This window comes from Colossoma macropomum, unplaced genomic scaffold, assembly GCF_904425465.1.
Source record: "Colossoma macropomum unplaced genomic scaffold, Colossoma_macropomum, whole genome shotgun sequence".
Lineage (NCBI taxonomy): Eukaryota > Metazoa > Chordata > Actinopteri > Characiformes > Serrasalmidae > Colossoma > Colossoma macropomum.
In genome coordinates this window covers 9,927,819-9,952,600 of record NW_023494808.1, presented here as the reverse complement: position 1 = coordinate 9,952,600, position 24,782 = coordinate 9,927,819, and the positions used below count along the sequence as shown (strand labels likewise).

General features: G+C 40.2%; 2 protein-coding genes across 2 annotated transcripts; both read right to left on the bottom strand.

Moving 5' to 3' along the window:
- Positions 1 to 982: 982 nt before the first annotated feature.
- Positions 983 to 7,004, bottom strand: LOC118797787 (uncharacterized protein PFB0765w-like). Its single transcript, XM_036557052.1, is given in 4 exon segments — positions 983 to 3,164; positions 5,672 to 6,370; positions 6,593 to 6,643; positions 6,839 to 7,004. Coding segments are annotated over 4 exon segments (2,616 nt in total). The 5' UTR covers positions 7,002 to 7,004; the 3' UTR covers positions 983 to 1,461.
- On the bottom strand, positions 7,002 to 11,972 carry LOC118797970 (GTPase IMAP family member 4-like; the record flags this gene model as incomplete). The annotated part of the gene is made up of 3 exons (XM_036557267.1): positions 11,903 to 11,972; positions 8,997 to 9,047; positions 7,002 to 7,498 (listed from the first exon to the last, which is right to left on the bottom strand). Coding segments are annotated over exons 1-3 (564 nt in total), but the record flags the coding sequence as incomplete, so codon positions are not given.
- Positions 11,973 to 24,782: the final 12,810 nt, after the last annotated feature.

Sequence of the window (24,782 nt, the reverse complement as noted above, 5' to 3'; positions counted from 1 at the left end):
GCTGAAGTCTTGCTTGTAATAACATTGAAATGTGTTTTGTAAACATAATAATGCAAAAAACTGACCACTAATAATTGTTTTGTCCTTTAAGCGTGTGTGTATGTGCGTGTGTGTATGTGCATGTGTGTGTGCACGCCTCTGTAATTTAGATAGTTTTAGCTCTGTATGTGTGATAAATAATACAGTAATACAATAATCATTGTCATGTATATGCATGTATTACTTATAACAGTGAACATCTATTCATACCATAAAATTGGAATATTCAAGAAAATTATGTTAATTAAGCACTGAAATTGACCAATAGTAATGGCAGAAACACAGCCGGTAACAAGTCATTTGCCAAGTCCAGGCCAAGTCTGCTGGCCCAATTTTGGGCCGATGTTCAAAAAGACACTGGCCCTAGCCTGGCTGCCGACTTTGGCCCAGCCTCAGGGAGACTCGGTGAACGGATTAGGCCCAGCTACACGCCAGCACACATTGGCTGACTTTCCCGTTCCACCTTAAACAGTCCTGCAGTTCTGACACCTGAAGCGCCAGAATGTGACTGCTGCACCATTTAAGGTGGAACGGGAAAATTTAAACAAGAAGCTGGTGAATAGCTGACTTCAGCTTCGTATCACTGAAGAATTAGGGGTGGGCAATAATAAATAATTGCCCCCCTTTTTGAAAGCATATGATTCCCTACATGTAACTAAAGCCAGCAGTGAGGTTGCTGAACTTTGCCCTCCTCTGCTGTCACTGTAGACTGGCAGGGTTGCCTACAGAGCAGCACTAGTAGCTGTTAATCAAGCAATGTTCTTTTTTTTTATTTTTAATTTGAGAGTCGTCCCATTTCGTAGGGCAAGATTTCAACCACTACCCCTTGTAACTTAGTTCTATGGGGTTAAGGTAACACTCGGAAACAAGGGGTAGGGGTAAAAAGAAGAAATGGGTTTGGCCTAAGTGACGAAGAATTTCAGGTGTAATTTTGTCCCATTCTTCCTACAAGCAGTTTTTAAGGTGTGCAACAGTACAGGGTACCGAGCAACTTAAAAATCAATTTGAACTATACTAAAAAATAACAGTGAGCTCAGAAGCATTAAATGTTTAGCATTAGTAACATTAAATCGTCTTCCTTGGACAGTTAAAAAGTACAAATGAAATAATAAAAAACTGACTTCTTTTAAGAAGTGTTATTGTTCATCATGTTTCACAGCACGTCTCACTGAATGGCACAATGCGACTGATTTTTTAGTTCGTCCAGTTCCTCTTGTAGTTTCTTCATTTCCTCAGTATTTTCAGCCTTGGTGCTTTTAAACAGATTCTCCAGAAGTCCATACTGTTTCTGATACTCTTTAATCAGCTTCTTGAAGTGTTTTTCTTTTTCATCATTGAACTCATTGAACTGCTCAGCCTGCTTTCTGGCTTCATCTTCATATTTATTTTTCATCTCTTCTATTTTCTGATCATAGTTCTTTTTCATTTCCTCACGTTCCTTCTCCTCTCTCTCTCTCTTCTTGCTGTGTCTTCTCTCTCTCTCCTCCTAATCTCCTCTCGCTGTTCTCTCTCTATCTCCTCTCTAAGTTTCTGCAGTCTTTGCGTCTCTTCTTCTCTTCTTTCATCATCCTCACGTCTTCTTCTCTCCCACTCTTCCTTTCTCATTTTCTCCAGCTGCTCATACTGCTCTTTCATTTGTGCTTCCATTGCACGTTTCTTTTCCTCATTCTCTCTCTCTTTTCGCTCACTCTCGTCCCTCCAATGTTGTTTCTCCTCCTCTCTCTGACGTCTTTCTTCTTCCATCTCCCTTTCAAATTCCTCTCTCAATCTGTCTTGTTCTTCTTCTTTTGCTCTTAGCTCTTCTGCGTGTCTCTGTTTTCTTAGTCGGTCCTCTTCCTCCCGTCTTTTCATCTCTCTTTTCTTTTCTTCTTCCCATTCCCTCTGTTTACGCTTTAGGTCCTCTTGTATCTCTTTTTTCTCGTGTTCAGCCTCTTTTATTTTCCTCTCCCAGTTGTGCCTCTCATTCTCTTCTTCTTGCCTCCTTTTGTCCTCTTCCAGATCTTTCCTTTTACGCTCTTCCTCCTGTCTCATTCTCAGCTCCTCCATGGCACGCTTCTGTTGATTCATGAGAATTTCTTTTTCTTGTTTGTATCTCTCTTCTCTCTTTTTATCCTCCTCCTTTCTGTCTCTTTACTGTTTTTCAAATTCCGCTCTCTGCTTTTGGTTCTCTTTTTCTAACTCATTAATTCTGTTTTGCCATTTCCTTGTTTGTATCTTTTCTTCTTCTAACCTCGTCTTGTCCTCCATCTCCCGTTTCTTTTTCTCTTGTTCATTTTTTTCTTCAAACTCTTGTTTGAGGGTTTCCATCTTTTCTCTGAACTTCCTCTCCATTTGGAGCTTTTCTTCATCAGCCTTTTGTTTTTCTTCCACTTGTCTTTTCTTCATCTCTTCCATTTCTTTGCTGTATTTGTTTTTCAGTTTCTCCTTTTCAGCTTCAATCTCTCGCTCTTTCTCTTTCAGAATTTCTTCAATTCTCTTTTTGATGGACATTTCCGCCTCTTCGAACATGCTGTTTGTGAAGTGCTGACTTGACGTGTTTGAGTTTATCACCATTTCTATCCGTTTTAAAAGTTCAGAAACTTGGGTGCGGTCTTCTTTTTCGTTGTTATTAAATACTATATATCTGTTTCCACAGTCTCTGAGCAGCTTGTTGATTTGTTCCATGTTACTTTCCTCAATGAATTGTTCTATTGACTTATTTCCCAGCTTATCTCCTCCAGTGAACAGCACTATAGTGAACATAGCAGCCTTTGGACCAAATGTCTTTTTTATCAGATCTAAAGTCTCTAATTCTTCTTTGGTGAATCTTCCCAAACTCAGCACAATGAGGAAAGCGTGGGGTCCGGGTGCTAACAGTGAGAAGCACTTCACAATTTCTTGCTGTATGTCTTCATTTGATAGTTCAGTGTCAAAGAGGTCTGGAGTGTCAACAACAGTAACTGACTTTCCCTCAACCTCACTAACTCCTTTCTGGCAAACCTTTGTCACAGAAACAAAACTGAATTCACTTTTAAATACATCTCTTCCCAGGATGGTGTTTCCTGTCGCACTCTTTCCACTTCCTGTTTTTCCAATCAGTACTATCCTTAAGCAGCTTGAAGCCTGTGGTTCATCTTTATCTTCACCTGAAAGTGACATTAGTACAAGTTACACATTATTTTGGTAAGATCAACTCAATAATCACAATTTTGTCATATAAAATTAAGATTTTTACATTTTTGTTCGATATTTGCTGATACCTCTCAGTCTCTCATACACATGTCTCCAGTGTAATTGATTTTGCCTGGTCCTGACTGTATTCGAGACTCAGTGTTGTAATTTAATGTGAGACGTGTGTCTAAATGTAGTTTTAAACCACTGAAAGGCCAACAGTCCAAACAGATTCGTCTGCAGTCCAATCTCAGAATCCTAACATTTCTCCCCCTCTCAAAGAAAAACAACCAAACAACAAAAACATACCACCACGTTTCTCTTTATTTTTTAGTTCTTCTTTTTTATACACAATGACACTCACTGCGCACTTTACACTGTAATATTGCTGCAACTCCTAGTTATGTCTATACTCACTGTGCTTTTAGTTTACTCATACCACTCAGTGCCTGCTGTCAATAAATAAATACAACAAATCTGTATTATATGCTATGTAAATATGCAAATAGATATACTTTTATTCCTATACTCTCATACTTCAACTTATGTCTATTTTTTGTCTATTTTTTCTATTTCTGCCTAATTTATGTATATTTTTATTTCTATTTTTTATTTTCTGCATAGTATATGTAAGCAATTATATATTTTATGCTACTGAAACACTGCAATCTATCCATCTATCTATCTGTCTACTTTTATCACACTACTATACAGTACTAACAACTCTCAAATTATCCTTTCTTTTCTGCTTATATACAATACAGATTACTTCTACAATAAAATCTTTAGTGCCAAATGACAAAGTAAAATTTTCATAACATTACCAAAGTAACAAAACCTTCATATTTCCCAACTCAGACCTCACCATCCTTCAGCCTGGACAGAGTGTCGAAAAAACATTACCTCTTCCAGCAACATGATTCAACACCAAGCTGTAGCGCTGTAGCACCACGCCCACAAAAACACACACTGGTTTGCAGTTCTGAACTGTGCAGGAAAGATAGAGGGACTGTAATCACTAACGATTACTACATTCCCTACTGAACTGGACATTCACACTTTGAAATGTTGTATAGCCAACACCAAAGCCAGCACAGTGATGAAATAGTCTTTGATGTGGAATAGTCATTGATGTTTCTTTAGCTTATTGGAAAAATATGCTACTGGTTTATTAATACCAGCTCCATCAGCTTGTAGTAGGACAGCACTCCCGCCTACCTCACAAGCAACCACTGCCAATTTAAATGGAGAATTAAAACCTGGTGCAGCCAACCCTGGCTTACAGGTCAACACGGCCTGAATTTGCTCAAAAGCCTTTACAAATGCACTAGTCCAGGTGAACTTAACCCCTTTCTTCAGGAGGTTTGTACCAAGATGTGCTTTCTTTGGCCTTCAGAACGCCTGGGCATGGATTATACACAATGCTGGATGTGTTGTGCAGGTATGTGGCGACATGTAGAAATGACTGCATTGTGCTGATGCTGCGGACTGGATGGCTGCAGTTTTACTGTGAACAGCCTCATCCAATTTGTCCGGAAGATGCTCGATAGGACTGAGATTTGGGGACTGTAAAGTCCACTGAAGCAGTACACACTTCATCTTGATTCTGAAACCATTTGGTCATAATACATGCCTTTTGACATGGTGTACTGTCGTGCTCAAAGCTCCCATCCAAGTGTGGATAAACATGAAAGGCCATGAAAGGATTAATTTGGTCAGCAACAATGTTCAGACATTCTTCTATCAGATGTTCTTCAGTCGGTATCAGGGGTCCCCACAATCTTTAATGGAAACATAAACCCCACATTTTCTGGTAGATCTACAGGCTTGTGACTGCCCAGTCACAAGACAGAAAACTGCCAAGGGTAAACAAATGCAAAGTGCTCTTTTATGAAGTATCTTTTCATTAAGCTTTTCATAAAGCAAATAAAAAACTGATTCGATTTATCAATTTGGAAAATAAGATGCCTGTAGAACTTAGTTAAAGGCATGCCTATCTTTACTGTCCTTCAAACCAGACTTCTGTTTTTCTCCAGAGAGTCTGCTTTCTGTTTTGTGGTGTGTGGTAGTGGGTGTTTGATATAACAGTACTACGCCAAAGATACACATGAAAACAAAGAAGTGGCAGCTCAGCAGCTGGGAAATGATGGCTTCAAATAAAAATTTTTGAATTACGTGAAGTTGGGATGCTGTGATTATTGATCTACTGGTGACTAACACTCAGCTTGATACACAAAAGTTTAGTTTTTAATGTGCAGTGTAGTTTGTTTATTTAAACAGTCTCTCTGTGTCCTCAACTTATACTTAATAGACCTTTTTGACTGGAAATCAAATGCATATAAGTGTGGACTCTGATTTTTGCACAGTACTTTCCATGTATTGGTTCAAGAACAGGGCTTTAAAAGTCATATAGTTTATTACAATATATTAAATCCTTTGTTGTCTTACTTTAAGGGTTGATCTGAAAAGTCAAAGTGCTTACCTTCTGGCTGGAGCTTCCACTTTAACTCTTGGACTTCTTTCTCTAACTCCTGGATTTCTTTCTCCTTTTTGCTCAGCTCTTCTTTATACTGTTCCTGTAGTTCACATCTGACTCTGTCCTCTTGAGCTTTTACATACATGTAAAGACAATATGGCTGTGTTTCTGTCATTTCTTTAATTTCATCTAACAGTTTTTCACTCATTTGCTTGTTTTTTTTCCCTGTCTTTGTTTCTACTAATATATGTTTATGTTTACAAATGGAAAGAAAGTTCTTTATATCAGTGCTTTGTTCTATAAAATCTTTTTCAGCTGTACTATCAGCCTGCTGCACTGTAAAGAGAACTATTAAATGATCATTGACTACAAAGCTGAAAATTTTCTGGATCTTCTCCATTTCTCCTTTGTCTTCATCAGTGATGGGGCCAACTGGAATGATGAGGAGGAACGCATGGACTCCTGGATCACACAGAGAGACACAGCGGAGAGCCTCTCGCATCACTTCCTCCTCCGAGTGAGGTGTGTTGTAGAGAGCTGGCATCTCCACCAGGGTGATCGAGCGTCTAGACACCGCTCCATCTCTCCTCACGCACTCTGAGCTGGGTGCTGAACTGCGCTGGCTTGGGCCCAGAATGAGATCTGATATGGAGGCCTTCAGTGCTCCATCACTGCCACACAGCACCAGGTTCAACCTCTGAGGCACTGAAAGAGAAACAAACTGGAACCTGTCAGGTTTAGAAATTTACACTAAAGAGGTACATGAAAATAAGTCACAGCAAAACATGAATCACATTAAGATGTAAATAATGAAATGACTGAATATAAAAAAATTCAATACATGTATTAAATTTAACTCAAATAATTCATAATCTTATATATGAGTTGAGAAACATTTAATTTAGAAAATAATTGACTATGACTCACCCTCACCCTCTTGTTTTCCACCACGACAGAATGGATTCCAAGATCTTCCTGCTGTTTTTGGAATATAAAATGTCAGTGACCAAAACCACTGTTATCATGAGTGTTGCAGTCTGATTATCACAAACTGTAACACTGGTGAAATTCTAATATCTTCTTTAGCATAATTGTTTTGTATGATTTGGTAAACTTAAAAGAAACCAAGAAAATAAAAATCTTTGAATTTTAATTTCATAAAACTGTGCTTACATGTTTCCTTCTGCTGTCCGCTGTCTTTATGTGGAATATTTTTCCCCACTGTTTGTTCAGGTTTATTCTGCGCTGCTGTTTGTTCCTGCTGTTGTTCTGTTGCAAGTTGAACCATCATGAATTCCTCCCACTGAAAGTGTTCCCCTCCATTCTCTTTAATCATCTTCTCCATAAGAGCAGAATGACTGCTTTCACTTTCAAGGTCAAAATACCACTTAATCCTTTCTATAATATTCTCCTCAGAGACGCTCTCTTCACCTGGATCTACACTGCTGCCTGACTGTGGCTTTTGTGTTGTCAGTACCATGGTGTATTTAAGGGCGTCATCAGATGAAGATTTGAAGATGTGATTCAGTCGGTTTCTGTCTGCCTCAGTGAAGTTTCCTGGCTGTACCAGCATTATAACGTGAGGTCCAGGAGCACAAAGAGTCATGCACTCTTTCACTCTCTCACTCAGCTCCTCATCAGAGAGTTCAGTATCAAACAGCTGAGGTGTGTTGATGAGTGTGATGTCTCTTCCTTCCGCTTTTTCTCTGGCTTTCTCACTGTACTGCTCTGCTGAACTAAGAGGAGCTTCAGCATCAAACACGTCTCTTCTCAGGATGAAATGTTCCACTCTTCTGATCTCCTGGCTGTTCTTCCCCAGCAGCATAATCCTCACTGCATTATGAAATTGAGAAATATATGAAATAAAAGTATATCACTCTCTTGGTTATTACGAAACAGCATGGTTCAGTCTCATTATTAGTTTTCTCTAATTCCTTTTTCTATCAGTATCAACATTTGTATGCAACTGATTAATTCAATTTATGAAAAAAACTTGGTTATTCTTTCAAACATACAATTTCATACATATTTATTATTTCAAAAGGTCCATATTCTGCATTTTTCCTGCATTTCATTATTTTTCTTCCCCAATGTCTACTTATTTAATGTACCAAAAATATTCTCCCTTTATCACTTAGAATTAAACAGGCTGACATCTGTTCTCTGGTAAGTTTTGAAACTTCAACAATATTTACATATTGCTTCAAACTTCAGAAGTGAGGAAAATGTATATTCCATGATAAGTCAAGGCAAGTCAAAGTTTATTTATATAGCACTTTTTACAACAGGTGTTGTCACAAAGCCGCTTTACAGAAAAATCCGGGTCAGAGCCCCCATGAGCGTCGCCAGCGGCGACAGTGGCAAGGAAAAACTCCCTAAGAGCAGGAGGAAGAAACCTTGAGAGGAACCAAGACTCAAAAGGGGAACCCATCCTCCTCTGGTCCACACCGAATAGCAAACATTGTTAGTGTAAAGTATAATAGTACAAAACGGGGAAAACAGGTGGAGCAACGGTTAATTAGATTAGTTTCAGTTTATGCAGCAGCAGGAGGGTCAGTTCATGCAGGTGAGGAGCAGATCAGCCATCAGAGATGGAGCTCTGGTGACTCTAGCAGCTCTGTTGGCTCACATGTGGCAGCTCAGGCAGACGTCGCTCAGGGGCTCAAATAAAGGGGGAGAGAGAGAAAGAGAGAGAAATTGATGAACAGGACAGATCCGTTTATGGAGAGATATTAGTGAGTTAATAGTGCAGCAACTGATAAGGTATTGATATGATAATTAAAGTATGTTAATCTGTTTTACAACACAAACATTTACCCATCCATTCCTACCAGTTTCAACCGTTCCCTTCATTATGAATGACTGAATGAATAAATGAAGGAAGGGAGGAAGGAAGCACACCTTAAGGCTATGGAGTGTTCTCTCATTACACCATTACAAATTTTGTAAAAATCTGAGCCTGTTTCTCTTAGTCCGAATGTAAAATAGTTTGATCAGTTGTCAACCAGGACTACAACTCATCGCAGTTCTTGGTCAGGAGTGACTCTCAGCATGTTACACTTCCTTCCATGTTTTGTTAGTGTGACCCTTACCTACGCTTCAGTTTGCTGCCCCCTGTCTGTTGTACAGATAGATGAGGTAAGGAAAAAAATCTACTGTGTTCTCCAGCAGTTTCATCTCTAAGTTTCTCCGTTTGTGTGCTACTGACTTCATTCAGCTGGCTAGTTTTTTGCCATAATACTTTGAGATTATTAATTTCAGGAGTCAGACAAACACTCCTCCACTGCAGTGCAGTCTCAATTCCAGAGAATATGAATGCAGTATAACTTACTGTCAGGAGGTCTGAAGGTTAGACTTCCCCTCCTCTGAGGCCGTGATGGAGCTGTGCCACAAGCATAAGTTATACGTTATTTTCTGCTGTGCTTATGTAGCATAATACAGCATAATGGTCAGCATCTATCTGAATAAACACATTCAAACAAACTCCAAAATGCAAAACAGTAAATAATCCAACATTAAACTGTATTACTACACATCGCTGCTATCAGAACAAAACCTCGTATCTCCAAAATGGTAACTTTACAGGAGAATGAAAAAACATACTTTACTTTTATTGAAAGTCAATGGAACCAGACTTTTTCCTAGTCATTTTGGGCCGTTTCCTTTAGTCCATTCATCATGAAATTTACATACAATGTAAAAGGCAACAGGCATTTTCAAATTATGTCGAAAACTGAAAAACGTTAAAAATGGAGATACGAGGTTTTGTTCCGACAGCATCTTGAAACTGCATAAGCTATTATTTCCAGTTCCTTGTGTTCATAAAGAAATAAACATTATTAGTTAAAGACGTTTTCCCAGTTTGCAGTGAATTCCAAATTTCTGTTCTGGCCACTGTTTTATATCAAGCCACCCAAATTAATTTTCACTGCATTAGATCTGCCCATCATTTCATACTGCCTGACTCAGCCCAGCCTGACTCAGCCCAGCCTGCTCTCAGCACATACCGTCATCATGAATCAGAAATCAGGGCACCTTTTCCTTCCATACCGTGACGTATTTCTGAACTAATAAGGTAACAAGGAGAAAATGGTCAAGTTTGATTTCTGGTTTTAGGTCTATTTTGAAAAACATTTTAACACTCAGTTTTTCTTTCGGTCTCAAAACAGATTCTATCCTTTTTTCTTAAGGAACAGAACATGAGAGGGAGCGTGTTATCGCAAATAATATCACAGCTGTTATTCGGTAGCAGGAAAGAGCTGAAGGTGAGTACAGTAGATCATCCCTGCTGTGATGTTACTCCCAATAACACAGCCTCCAGTGTTCTATTCCTTAATAAAACTGTTCTGCAAAACAAAGAGAAAAGTAAAGCAAATGAGCCCCAAACATTTAATTAAATGTGCTTTAATAATAGTAACACCTGTTTGTGTTGCAGACAGGGCCATAAAACTGTGTCAATATCAGGCCCAACTCAGGTTCAGTATCTGTCAGATGAACCTGACCTGAATGTGGTTTTGGTCTAATCAGTCTGTAAAGCTTTTCACAGCCCATCCTATTTGCTGAATTGTACTCTGGTGGTTTTTGGCTGATTCCGGTTTGTTTAGTTGTTCACAGCTGCCGACCAAAAAGCTTGTTCGGGATCAACGACAGGTTCAGAATTTGACGTCCTGTCTTCTTCAGAATCTGACCAAATGGGCTGCAGGTCAAATATTATCTTATAGAAGAGAAACCTAATGGTTTTGCTTTCTAATGGGATTTGGCTTAATGGTTTCCAATAGAGACCACTAGCTTCCTGTAAAACCATTAAGAGCATATAGAATCAGTTATTGGTCACCTGTTAAACCATTAACCTCTTCAACTCCTTGGGTGGTTCCAAAACGGACTTCGTCATATTCTTCATAACTTTCATATTTCATAAGCTACATTCAGAAGGTGGGGGTCATATGAGAGCTGTAACTGTTTTCTTTCCAGTCAAATAGATGGGTGATGTAATTTTAAACCCTTATAATAAAAGAAGCTGAACTCACAATTTTTTTGTTTACTGAAAGTCGACCCATTTTTCCACAAATCTGGGCTTTAAACTACAAACAGATGGCGTCTCTTCAGTGATCTGCTCTGTAAAAATTACTTTTATAAAATAATACAAAGAGCGTCTGAGATTTTTGGCCTTCAGCAGTAAATTGTAAGCATACAGCAATATGTGTGATCATAAAACACGTTCTGTTAATTTGAGGGGAACTTTTACAAAAAATAATAATAATAAATAAAATAAAAATTGACATTTATTTCATGCAGTTACTGAATAATTTGCCTTACGATTTGGTCATGAAAATTCAGATGGACAAACCAAAGCTTAAGCTCCTTTACACTGTGATATCAACCCTTTAAAAAAGCCAAAAACTTTACAAAATCAGGAACTAACAGAAACCTTGATGGTTTCTATGTTTTTTCACATTGTAACAAGTAACCTACTAATTTTATTCAACTTAAATAAATATTTGGATTGAAACAAAGGATCATCCATAGTATTTTTAATTAATGTATGTATGATGTGAAGTATTTTTATGATTTATTTATGAAAATAATGAATTATTTTGAACACTTCTCAATCTGAGTGTGCCGTCCGACACTTGTAGAACTGTTTTAACAGAAAGCATTATTACCATCAACCTCGGATAGCAGAGCAAATTCAGATCAACTGTGATTTAGTGTGAGGTTCTAGCATTGGTGTGAGATTTCTGTAGTCTATCAAGTTTCCACATTACGCTGTGTTAGACATTCTCTTCTCCCTTGTACTTGCTCTGTATAAAATCTTATGTATGAACACATCCTCTACACAGAACACATTTCTGTAGATTTTAATGCACAATTACTGTTTATTTACAGAATTTAACATATTGGGGGAAAAATACTAAACATAAAATGTATCCTGTGCATTTTATATTGTATTTTCTCCAGCTTGTCAAACTAAACTTGGCAGAACAATCTCATATTTGTGTTCTCTGAGGAGGATGTGTTTAATTTTCTCTTAGAAAATCCAGAAAATCTGGAATTTGACCAGGGGGGTCTCCGAACCTCCTTACTGGGAGATTTGAAGGTAACAGGAGGGCTGACACTTTTACTTGGTTAACTGGGAATTCAGTTAAATAATAGTTTAGCTGTATAAACGTTGTAAATGCAGCGTGATGTGACCTACACCTGTTTTAATTCGGATTAGTACAGTAAATAAACGCTTACCGTTACTCGACGCCATTTTAGGTGAGTTGACGAACTGAAATCGGAGCCGGTTTATGAGGAGCCTGGCCAACAGCGCTGCTGAACAGCAGAGGGCGCCCGCGAGCGAGTCCTCAATGAATGGGAGTGAATGGAGCTCAACGGCTAAAAACGAACAGTTAAAATAGTTTCTAATCACTGAACCAGAACTTTCCTTTAATTTAAGAACGTAGAAGGATGGATTTCACTAAAAAACAAAGAAATCTCACCTGTTTGTTTCCCTTTTTCTACAGAAAGCGGGTTTTGGGCAGCAGGAGGCGGGCTTTACTGCTAGAGCGTGATTGATTGGTGAGCGGAGCAGATCATTGGCTGTTCACACTCACTGACGTCATGAACGTACATGAGGCGCAGTTTTAAACTCCTATAACTCGAGTTTAAAAGCTCTTAAAAATATAACAGCGGTGTTAAAATGATTTATGCTGCTTTGTGTTCAGGAAATGATTGTATTAATTTACATTAAAAATGTTTCAGCATTTATAAACTCTGATTTTGCTCAAATGCTCCATATCAACCCATTCATTTTGGACTCGCTCAGGAGCGCCCTCTAGTGTTTGAGAAACCCAGATGACATTACAGAGTGGTACCTCCTCTCTACAAGTTCTCTGGTATCTCGACCTCCTTCGCGTCCTGAATGTTTATTCCGTCTCGTATTTCCTTGCACGTCTTTTGTCATGTTTGGTTTCTCATATGTAACTTACATTACAGGAATCGGGCCACAAGACTCGGGAAACACCGCTCCGTGTAAAAGGGTCCCGTAAACTAATAGTGTAGAATTAGGAACCTTATTTGTTGATTTAGTCAGAATGAGGAAACAGGTTAGCGCTTCCCCTGTTAGAGAGAGAAACGCGTTGTCTTGCAGTGGAGGACGTGTTATTGAGAAACGTCCTGGTGTGGCATTTCAGCAGAGAACCTGTAGAGAGGAGAATTCCCACTCCGCACTGTCATCTGGGCTTCTCAAACGCCAGAGGGCGCTCCCGAGCGAGTCCAGAATGAATGGGTTGATATGGAGCATTTGAGCAAAATCAGAGTTTATAAATGCTGAAACATTTTTAATGTAAAATAATACAATCATTTCCTGAACACAGAGCAGCATAAATCATTTTAACACCGCTGTTATATTTTTAAGAGCTTTTAAACTCGAGTTATAGGAGTTTAAAACTGCGCCTCATGTACGTTCATGACGTCAGTGAGTGTGAACAGCCAATGATCTGCTCCGCTCACCAATCAATCACGCTCTAGCAGTAAAGCCCGCCTCCTGCTGCCCAAAACCCGCTTTCTGTAGAAAAAGGGAAACAAACAGGTGAGATTTCTTTGTTTTTTAGTGAAATTCATCCTTCTACTGTCTAAATTAAAGGAATGTTCTGGTTCAGTGATTAGAAACTATTTTAACTGCTCGTTTTTAGCCGTTGAGCTCCATTCACTCCCATTCATTGAGGACTCACTCGCGGGCGCCCTCTGCTGTTCAGCAGTCCTGTTTTTGATATAACGGGGGAAATAGGAAGTGGCCAGGCTCCTCATAAACTGGCTCTGCTAGTGTTCCTTAAACTGCTAATGGTAGGCTAGATAATTAGCGACTGTAGCCTAAAACGAGTTTAAACGATGTCTGTCAAATAGGCTTTACATATAAAAGTTCTGGTTTGCGTTTATGTCACAGAAGTCTGGCATCCTGTAGCTAAATGTGTCACAGAACCTGCTCCACGTTAGCCAGCTGGTGCCAGCAGCTAATGAAAGCTAGCCTCCTTGTTTGGGAGTGGACCCTTTTCACAAAGAGTGGCGATTACTTCCGGTTTACGCGTTAGCAGGTTAAACTCGCTTCCGCTCCATATAACTACTGCAGAAGGGATGACAAAATGTTACAGTAGTGAACCATAACGCTCAAACACTGAGCTACAACAGATATATTATAGTTTTCCTGCACTGTTATGACAAACAGTGAGAATAAGGAGGGGATGGAAGCACTGATTTAACTGTAAACAGAGCTAAAATGCTGTATGTGTGATGTAGCCCTGCTTACTGCTGCTGCTTCACATCAAGCAGTCTCTGTGTCTTTGTACAACATGCCAGCGATTTCTCTTATATTCCTGTTTTCAAAAGAAAGAAGAGCTTTTATATGTGGCATGAATTCGATGGACATTTATATTAAGCTAGCTAAGAGTAGCTATTATCCCAAACTAGATGACCCGGCTAACATAAAGCAGCTTTCTGCATCACCAGTTAATTTTGCACTCATCTTTAAAAAGCTAATGCAGGCAATAAACCGTCAACGAAATAATTCTTACATGATCAGCTTGGTACGAACAGCTAACGTTAGCTGGCAGATTGTCAAAAACCTCACGTGGCTCTTCCCAGATCACATACTAGCTAACCTAGCTATGTCAGGAAATGGACATCAAAACGTCACAGCATAACCGCGATGCTAAGATACAAGTTACCTAGGAGTCGTGTTTTTGACTGAGCAGTGAAAGGTGGATGTTTTCCGAAGTACTTCTTCAAAAATTGCCATGAAACTAAAATAAAGATGCTGTTTGGCAGATCGCTAACATAGCTAGCTAGCCAGCCAGCTTTAAAGTCTGCTACTCATATGAAGCTGGTGCTCCTAAAACTGCTAATGGTAGGCTAGCTAATTAGCGCCTGTAGCTTGCTAGCCTACCATAAGCTAAAAGAGAGTTTAAACGAGGTCTGTCAAACAGACTTTACATATAAAAGTTTTGGTTTGCGTTTATAACATTAGAGAAATCACTGATATGCTGTAAATGTGTCACAGAACCTGCTCCACATTAGCCGGCTGCAGCTAATAAAAACTAGCTTCCTTGTTTGGGAATACAGTTCGCAATGGCCTCTAGCGTAGCTAGCTGGGTACAGCTAAACAACATCGTTCAAATTCGTACTACATATGAAAGTGCTTTCATTTCAAAACATTAGTATTACAGAAATCGCTGACATGTTTTACAAAGACAGGGAGACAGCTCGATGTAAGGCAGCAGCAGTAAGCAGGGCTACATCACACACACAGATACAAATTTTAGCTCTGTTTACAGTGCATTCAGAGCTTCCATCCACTTTCTATTCTCACTGTTTGACGTGACAGTGCACTAAAACTAACATATGTCTGTTGTAGCTCAGTATTTGAGCATTATGGTTCACTACTACAACATTTTGTCATCCCTTCTGTAGTAGTTATATGGAGCGGAAGTTAGTTTTACCCTGCTAACGCGTAAACCGAAAGTAATCGCCACTCTTTGTGAAAAGGGCCCATAAAAGGTTTACGCCCCTTTAAAATCATGGGAACGTTCTAGAACAAAGCTCTTTCCCTCTCTTCGCCAGTTAATGCTAGCAGTTAATGTTTTCATTAGCCTTGTACGTCGTAGCTAAATTTGCCCCGTTATGAAAACGAATATAAAGGTAAGTATAAGTCCTCGATGTTCGAATCATACTAAAACCAGTTATATTTGGAGTGAGTGTAACGTTAATGAGTTAGAGATGGATTATTAGGTTATTTATGTAGTTGGCTCAGTGTTTAGTAGCGTTGCTATGTGCTAGCTAGCCTAGTCTTGTTCACTGTGAACAGGTTAGCTAGTCATAGGCACTTTATAAGCACTTCAGATTAGACTACAGTACTAATCATGATGTGTAAAAACAAGCTATTTACATTCACTAACACTACTACATACATAGATATGCAGCTCAAGAGGCTGTACAAAATGTGTGCAAATAGAACAGTATAAATAAAACAATAATGAAAATACAAAATATTTCAGTGTCTAAGTTTAGTTTTTAGGGTTTTTTTCTGTGTGTGTGTGTGGGTGTGTGTATGTGTGTTGTTGGCTTGGAAAATAGTCTGAACCAGTGGGGACAAGGAATACTAACCTCAGAATCTGATCTATATAGGCCAATTTCCTCTAAATGTTATTCAGCCCCCCTTCCTGAGTAATCTTGGTTGCTTGTTAACTCTGGCTAGCTGACTTTAGTTAACCTTGGGTTTAAGTGAGGTAAAGAAAAGAGGCTAGGCTAACACTAACATTAGCTAACTAGCTGACAAGCCAGATACTGTAACCCACAGAACAGGAGAGTCAAACTCAACCACTAAGGGCCATATTAAAGTATCTCAACATATCCAACCAAACTGACCACTGTTTGTTCAAAGTACACAACAACAACAACAACAGTAAAATATAGGCACTTGTAGTAGACCATGAAATATTACATGAATACTTGAAATATTCATAATTTAAAAGTCCCCATGAGCTCAGTCTTTTAAACCTACCTATCTGCTTGAACGAGACACTTGACATCCTTTCTTTGCTGCAAGTTCATTAAGACTTGGGCTTAATGTCTGAGCTGCTGAGCTAACATTAAGTGTTTACGCTGGCTAAACTGCAGTTAGTTGTTAGGTGATACGACTGGTGTGGAACCGTGTAGAATTGAGTTGTAACCGCTGTCCCATAGACTGTTGTTGGAGTAGGAGAGTCAAAGCACATGTTACGCTGCATTGCACTGTGAAACGAGCTAATCTTAATAGAAAATTAAAACACTTTTGCGGGTTGGATAGGATTATGGGCCTTGTGTTGGACACACATAGAGTCCATAGAGTCTCTGGTTAAAATTTACTTCATAGTGAGTGTCAGATTGTTGACAGCTCCTTATATTCTTTGTTTTTAGATTTCTCTTCAGTATTTGGAAGGAATGACACCAGTATTTGCCACATATTGTTGTTTACAGTAAGTTATTGTCAGTGAAAAGGACGAGGCTGAAGTTGCTTCCTATTCACCAGATTCCTGTTCAGATTTTCCTGCCGCAAAGCACCAGAATGAAACTGCTGCAGGATTTAGGGTGGAACGGTAAAAATTCAAACACAAAGCCACTTCAGCTTTGTGTGAAAAGGTCTTCATAACACAGTTTCATATCCCTCAATTCCTCAACCTGTAGATATACTTTAAGAGGCAGCAGCTCCTTTGAGGCCAGTCAGATGAGAAGATTTTCATCAGGTAAAACAAAACAAAAATTTAATTGATTGATCATTATTTCCTTAAGTTCTTGTAAGATAAGATAATGTATTACTAAACACAGGAAGAGCGGGAGAGAAAGAAGCTGAAGGAGACTGACAGGACTGAGGGAGCAGATCTGATGGAGGTTAGTGATGAAGAAGAAAGTGAAGGCGAGTTGAGAAGCTTTCAATTAAAATTAATACTGAAATTAATTGAACTTAACGTCTAATTGACTGTTATAATATAATATTTGTCACATAGCTTATTGAATATGCCCACAGATCAAAATCATGAATAATATATTTAGGACTGCCCTGCGATGGACTGGTGACCTGTCCAGGGTGTATCCTGCCTTCCACCCAATGACTGCTGGGATAGGCTCCAGCTCCCCCTGCGACCCAGAAGGATGTGTGTATATTTAGGACCTTACAGCTTATCTAAAATAGAGGAAGTAGCAGTATTCCACTTACCTTTGCTCGATCTGTGTCTGCTGTAAGTGGATGGTTATAGTGTTTGTTATACTAGCTGTGTGCTTAATACAGACTATGAAGAGACAGACCTACATGACCAAATAGCCATTCTTGATCTACTTAACACGGCTGATGTACTTGATTGTTTCTAACTGTTGCATTCTAAACATTTTGGGGCCATTAAAAAGTTATTTTTTGGGGACCATGCCCTCAACCCCCCAGTACAGGCTTAGCCCCCCTATCCATGAATCTTTAGTGATGACCTTGAATGGAAATCAGAAAGTAACGTTATATAAAATCAGTTGCCACAATATTAGACTTCAGGTGATTATTAAGTTTGATGTTAAAGGTGCAGTAGAATATAGTCATTAACAAAGAAAGTGAAAATTTTGTACTGTGTTTTGCACTAGAAAAGCAGAGTATAGTGCATTTTCAGCACTATTTTACCTCATTATTGCCTCCATTACTGCCTCCAGCACTATTTTACCTCATTACTGCCTCCTCTGTCCCAATTTTTTTGGGATGTGTTGCAGGCGTCAGTGGCAGGAATGGATGCATATTTACAAATGAAAAGAAAGTGACCAAACAAGACATGAAATATCTTGTGTTTATTTTATATATATATATATATATATATATATATGATAGTATATATATATATATATATATATATATATATATATATATATATTTTTGCTTTTTCCATACCACCCCAACTTCTTCTGATTTGGGGTTGTAGACAAATGAAAAAAACAATCCTTGGTGATTTCTTGTTTTTTTTCTTTTTCTTTTTTGACTAGAATGAGCGAGAGAACATAATTGTCCCTCATTTAATTTCATAAAATTGATATTCATGTTTAGACAGTGTAGTCAGCTAATTAGCCAGACCTTTATGTAGTACTATAAACTGCTGTTAAGAGAATGGGTTTTTACAACCCATTTGTGGGCATTTATGAGGGGGTAGGTGCTCTAGAGGTCAAAAATAAACTTTTGTCAAAGTAAAATAACACATGATAAATATATGGTTGCTAAATGATTGTAAAGATTGTGTGATTGTAAGGACATAATACATTTTTTTGGGCAAATTCCTTGATTATCATCATTTTTGTCTTAACAGTGTTACTTTACCCATTTTTTCTCGCAGTAGACTATTCTTCAATCCATCAGCGCTACACCTGCAACCTGATCACCGCTGTAATGTTATTCATGATAAAACACTCCCTTTTGTGTTCTATTGTTTGAAGGGGAATTTCAACATTTTTTTCTAAATTTCTGTGTAATTAAATGGTTATGAGGTAAACAGGGTCATTCAGAGTGAAACACTCCAGTCTAGAGAAACTTACAGAGCCAGAATTGTTAGACGTGGTGGTGATAGGAACCAGATGTTTGAAGTTTTGCCTCAGTGGCCTCCAAATGAAATATGAATATTTCACATTCGGATTTCAAATGAAATATGCAGTAATTATACCTATATTGCCTGATGTGTGAGACACTGTTTTATGAGAAGTACATGCAGGATGTTTCAAGGCAAAATAGTCCCGAAAGAAAACTTTTTATTTTCATATTTATCACTATTTTACCATCATCAACATTACATATAAAAGCTCAGAAGACTCGTGTAGGTTCACTGGTCATTTTGGCACAGTAAATAAAATGGCTATATTTGTGTTGTAGACATTGTGACCCCTGGTTCCTATCAGCACCACTGTAAAGAAAAATCTGAATATGATCAGATTTTGTGACAGGAGGAAGGATGTCACATACAGGCTCTTAGATTGAGTGGACTAATAAACAACTTGTGACGATGCAACAGAATTCAGACACTCACGGATAAAAAATGTACACAGGGCTTTATTCAAGTTCGATAAAGAAGTGGTCAAAAAACATGCGTGGGTCGTAACCAGAAAGCAGCAAAATATCACTGAAGTGATCATAACCAAAGCAAACAAAACCAAGGGAGAGATCCGATAACGTAGTCAAAAACCAGGCCAAAAAGTCAAAACACGGATCCAAAAACAGTCAGCAAAAGTACAAGAGGGGACAGGCAAAAATAAAGGTCAGTGAAACAAAACGTAGGTCATAACAGGCAATCGCAAACAGATAACAGAAACGCTAAGCAAGTTCAAGAAGAAACAATACCTCGCAACGACTAAGACTAAAGCCCGAGCTTATAAACTATACTAAGTGGGTCATATGACAATAAACACAGGTGTATGTATTTAGTACTCCGGTGAATGTGAGCGCTGATAGGTGCGTGCACAACCATCCAAAGTCATATGATCTCCCGAGGGATTGTGGGCAATGGAGTCCCTTCTGGACTCTGCATCAGAGGTAAGTTGCTCCGTCAAATGATCTCCTAATGTATTGTGGGAAATGTAGTCTGAGTCCGCCTGAGGCGTGACAGTACGTCCTTGGCAGCCACCCAGCATTGTTCTTCTGGACCATACCCCTCCCAGTCAACCAGGTATTGCAGCTGTCCCCCACGTCTCCGGGAGTCCAGCAGCCTACAGACAGCATAAACAGGAGCCCCATCTATCACCTCCGGTGGGGGTGGCGAGACGTCTGGCACAGCCTCGTCCAACGGCCCTGTAATGGCAGGTTTGAGAAGAGAAACATGAAATGATCTCAAGACTCTAAAGCGAGGGGGTAAGTCTAATCTATAGGTAACATCATTGATGCGCTTCACTATTTTAAATGGCCCAATATATTTGGGTTGAAGTTTATTACAACTTCCCTCTGAGTGTCGTCCTTCGTAGCCAGCCATACTCGATCCCCAGGTTGATACACTGGAGTAGGTCCTCGGTGACGGTCCGCCTGTACCTTGTGCTTTTGGAGTACCGCTTCTATTCTCTGGTGAGTATCCTCCCATACTCTTTCGCTCCTCGTCATCCATTCATCCACAGCGGGGAGGTCCGTGTGTACCCCAGTCCAAGGGGCTAGAGGTGGCTGGTATCCTAGGATACACTGGAATGGGGTCATGCCTGTAACAGAACTGGTTAATGAGTTTTGTGCCATTTCTGCCCAAATCAAATATCTTGCCCAGTCCGAAGGGTTGTCATGAGAGAAAGCCCTCAGGAATTTACCCAGTTCTTGGTTTACTCTCTCACATTGTCCATTTGCTTGCGGGTGATACCCAGAAGTTAAGCTGACAGAGACCCCCAAATGTTCAAAAAATGCTGCCCACACTTGTGATGTGAATTGAGGTCCTCTGTCTGACACTATGTCTTCGGGGATGCCGAAGTAATGAAACACGTGCTGAAACAATGTCTCGGCTGTTTGAAATGCACTAGGAATTGTGGGGAATGGAATGAATCGCACACCTTGTGAAAACCTATCCACCACTGTCAGAATGGTGGTGAATCTTAAAGATTCTGGCAAGTCAGTCACAAAATCAATAGCTATGTGGGACCAGGGTCGGAGGGGTACAGGTAAGGGCATGAGTTTGCCAGCCGGAAGCGCTTTAGGTGTTTTACATTGGGAGCATACTGAACATGAAGAAACCATAGAATGAATGTCTTTGCTCATTGATTCCCACCAATATAGTTGTGCGAGTAGTTTATGAGTTCTTGTCTCCCCGGGATGACCTGATGTGAGGGATGAGTGTGCCCAAGTGATGAGTCGCGTGCGAAATTCGACTGGAACATACATTTTCTCTGGGGGACACTGAGTGGGAATATCTAGTGCGCTATTGGCGCGTTCAATTTCTTCGTCGATTTCCCATCTAATAGACAAAATGTTCACCTTAGGCGGCAGAATGCGCTCCGGTCGTTCTGTTTCTGAAGGGACAGGTTCTTCCTGATGGAGTCGAGACAGGGCATCAGATTTCGTGTTACGAGACCCAGGCCTATAGGTAAACTGAACCGGAATCGGGAAAAGAACAAAGACCAACGGGCTTGGCGTGCATTTAACCTTTTAGCATTACAGAGGTAATTGAGATTTTTATGGTCTGTGATGACCGAAAAGGGATGATTTGCCCCTTCTAGCCAGCGCCTCCATTCTTCCAAAGCTAGTTTTACTGCCAAGAGCTCTCTATCTCCTATCCCATAATTCTTTTCTGCTGGTGATAACTTATGGGAGTAAAACGCTATGGGGATGCGACTTTTGGGGAAAGCCCGTTCTCTGTGACAAAACCGCCCCTACTCCAGTTTCCGAGGCATCCACTTCTACTACAAAGGGTTGTTGTGGGTCAGGGTGCTTTAGAATGAGGTAAATGCTTCCTGGAGGTTTTGGAAGGCCCTTTCTGCCTGCGAATTCCAGACAATTCTCTTTGGGTTTCCTCTTAACAAAGACGTAATAGGGGCTGTAATAATGCTGAAATTTTGAATAAATCGATGGTAGAAGTTTGCAAAACCTAAAAACCGTTGCAATTCTTTTACTGTCTTAGGGACAGGCCACTGAATAACAACATCAACTTTCTGATGACTACACCCTGTTGACTTATAATATAACCTAAGAAAGCCACAGATTGCAATTGGAACTCACATTTTTCCCCTTTCAGATACAGATTATTTTGCAAAAGTCGCTGCAGTACAGTTCTAACATGTTTTACATGGCTTTCAAAATCGGGAGAGTACACCAAGATGTCATCCAAGTAGGCGATGACGTATTGTCCCAACATGTCCCTGAGAACATCATTAATGAAGGCTTGGAAAACAGAGGGGGCGATAAAGAGCCCGAATGGCATCACCGTATATTCATAGTATATACCCCCTGGTGGTCAAAAAGGCAGTCTTCCACTCATCTCCCTCTTTTACTCGGATGAGATTATAGGCGCTTCTCAGATCTAATTTAGTAAAGTATCAGGCCCCTTGAAGTTGTTCTAAGACCACAGGGACTAGGGGAAGTGGATACGGATAGGATTTGGAAACCTGGTTAAGGGCCCTGATAATCAATACAGGGACGGAGCCCCCCGTCTTTCTTCTTGATAAAGAAAAAACTTTGATGCTATGGGTGAGGTGGAGGGTCTGATGAAGCCTTGGCTGAGCGCTTCTTGAATATAGACATCAATAGCCTTTTGTTCTTCTTGAGTTAGGGGATAAATTCTGGCTTTGGGGAAGACAGCATTTTCTACTAGGTCTATTGCACAGTCATACGGCCTATGAGGGGGCAGTCTAGAGGCATTGTGTTTGTTAAACACTTCCTTCAAATCAATGTATTCAGAAGGGATTTCGAAAGGGGTTTCGGCATTTGGGCTTTCTACTGAGGTTGAACCGAGGGTTAGGGTAGGGGTATGGATACAGGATTGTAGGCAAAAGTCCGACCATCTAATTATGGTGTGCTCAGACCATGATATGACTGGATTATGTCTCTCAAGCCAGGGGGAGACCTAGGATGAGTTCAAATGCAGAATGTTCCAGAACTAGGAAGGACATGTTCTCTAGGTGTAGGGCGCTGGTTCGAACTTCTAAATGATCCGTGACTTTTGAAATCATGCCCATGCCCACAGGGTCCTCCGTCCAACGCCGCCACCTTAAGCTGGGTTTGAAGATTCCTTACTGGAGCTTGTAGTTGTTTGACCATCTTGGCGTGGATGAAATTCCCCTCTGCTCCAGAATCGATCAGGGCTGAAATGACAAGAGATCGGGGATGACAGTATATTGTGACAGGTAACATAAAAGATTTCGAAACCAACCCCTTTGTGGGAAAACTCCACGTGCTGTCCAGGGGTTGGCGCCTTGCGTTTTTGAGGTCGGATGTGGCACTCACGCACTTGGTGGCCAGCCTTTCCACAGTACAAGCAGAGGTTGTTGTCAAAGCGACGTTGCCGTCCTTCTCGTGACAGCCGGGAGGAGTCACACTGCATGGGCTCGGCAGTGTCATTGTTTTCCAGCCGGAACCTCTGTCTATTTGGGGCGCTTCGTGGATTGCGATCACTCTTGACTTTGTTCCTATGGTGGATTAGCTGATCAAGCTTTATGGCAAGTGTGATCAGCTGATCCAGTGTTAAATCATCGTCCTTACTAGCCAATTCACTTAATATGTCCGCATGCAATCCTTGGCGAAACATAACTAAAAGTGCCGCCTCGTTCCAGCCACTGTTTGCAGCAGTTGTTCATATGAGAGGCAGTGTATTTGAGTCCAACTAGCTGTAGCCCTTTCGAGAGCCTTACCGGCTAAACGAGAAACTATAAAAGCAATTTTTGCTTGATCAGAGCTCGCCGGAGAATTCTCGAAATACACAGAACATTGGAGCAAAAACCCTCAACATTTATCAGGCTCTCCATCAAATTTATCCGGTTTACTTATGGGAAAGACTACATGCAAGGGTGTAACAGTCATTGTGGGCCCTCTGGAGCTAGCGATGGGTTCAGTAAGTGTCATACTTTGTAGGTGGCCTGTCAAACCTCTTACGCTGGTCACCAGTTGGGCCAGTTGAGCCTGCTGTTCCACCTGTTGATTAGCGATAGACTCCAGAGTCACCCCGGACAGGACCTGCTGGTGTCGTCCAAGAAGTTGTCCCTGTTCCGTTAAAGCCTTGTGAAAGGCTTCTGGATCCGCCGTCTGCATGTTAGGCGAGGTATTCTGTGACGATGCAACAGAATTCAGACACTCACGGATAAAAAATGTACACAGGGCTTTATTCAAGTTCGATAAAGAAGTGGTCAAAAAACATGCGTGGGTCGTAACCAGAAAGCAGCAAAATATCACTGAAGTGATCATAACCAAAGCAAACAAAACCAAGGGAGAGATCCGATAACGTAGTCAAAAACCAGGCCAAAAAGTCAAAACACGGATCCAAAAACAGTCAGCAAAAGTACAAGAAGGGACAGGCAAAAATCAAGGTCAGTGAAACAAAACGTAGGTCATAACAGGCAATCGCAAACAGATAATAGAAACGCTCAGCAAGTTCAAGAAGAAACAATACCTCACAACGACTAAGACTAAAGCCCGGGCTTATAAACTATGCTAGGTGGGTCATATGACAATAAACACAGGTGTATGTATTTAGTACTCCGGTGAATGTGAGCGCTGATAGGTGCACAACCATCCAAAGTCATATGATCTCCCGAGGGATTGTGGGCAATGGAGTCCCTCCTGGACTCTGCGTTAGAGGTAAGTTGCTCCGTCACATGATCTCCTAATGTATTGTGGGCAAATGTAGTCTGAGTCCGCCTGAGGCGTGACACAACTAATAAACAAATGGAGGAGATGAAGAAAGAAGCTAGGCAGCTGCTTTAATCCCTGCCTAGAGGAGTAAGTAAGTAAGTAATTAAAGTTTATTTATATAGCGCTTTTTACAACAGGTGTTGTCACAAAGCAGCTTTACAAGGAAATGAGCATTACAAAAAGAAATCCGGGTCCAAGCCCCCATGAGCAAGCCAGTGGTGACGGTGGCAAGGAAAAACTCCCTAAGAAACAGGAAGAAACCTTGAGAGGAACCAGGACTCA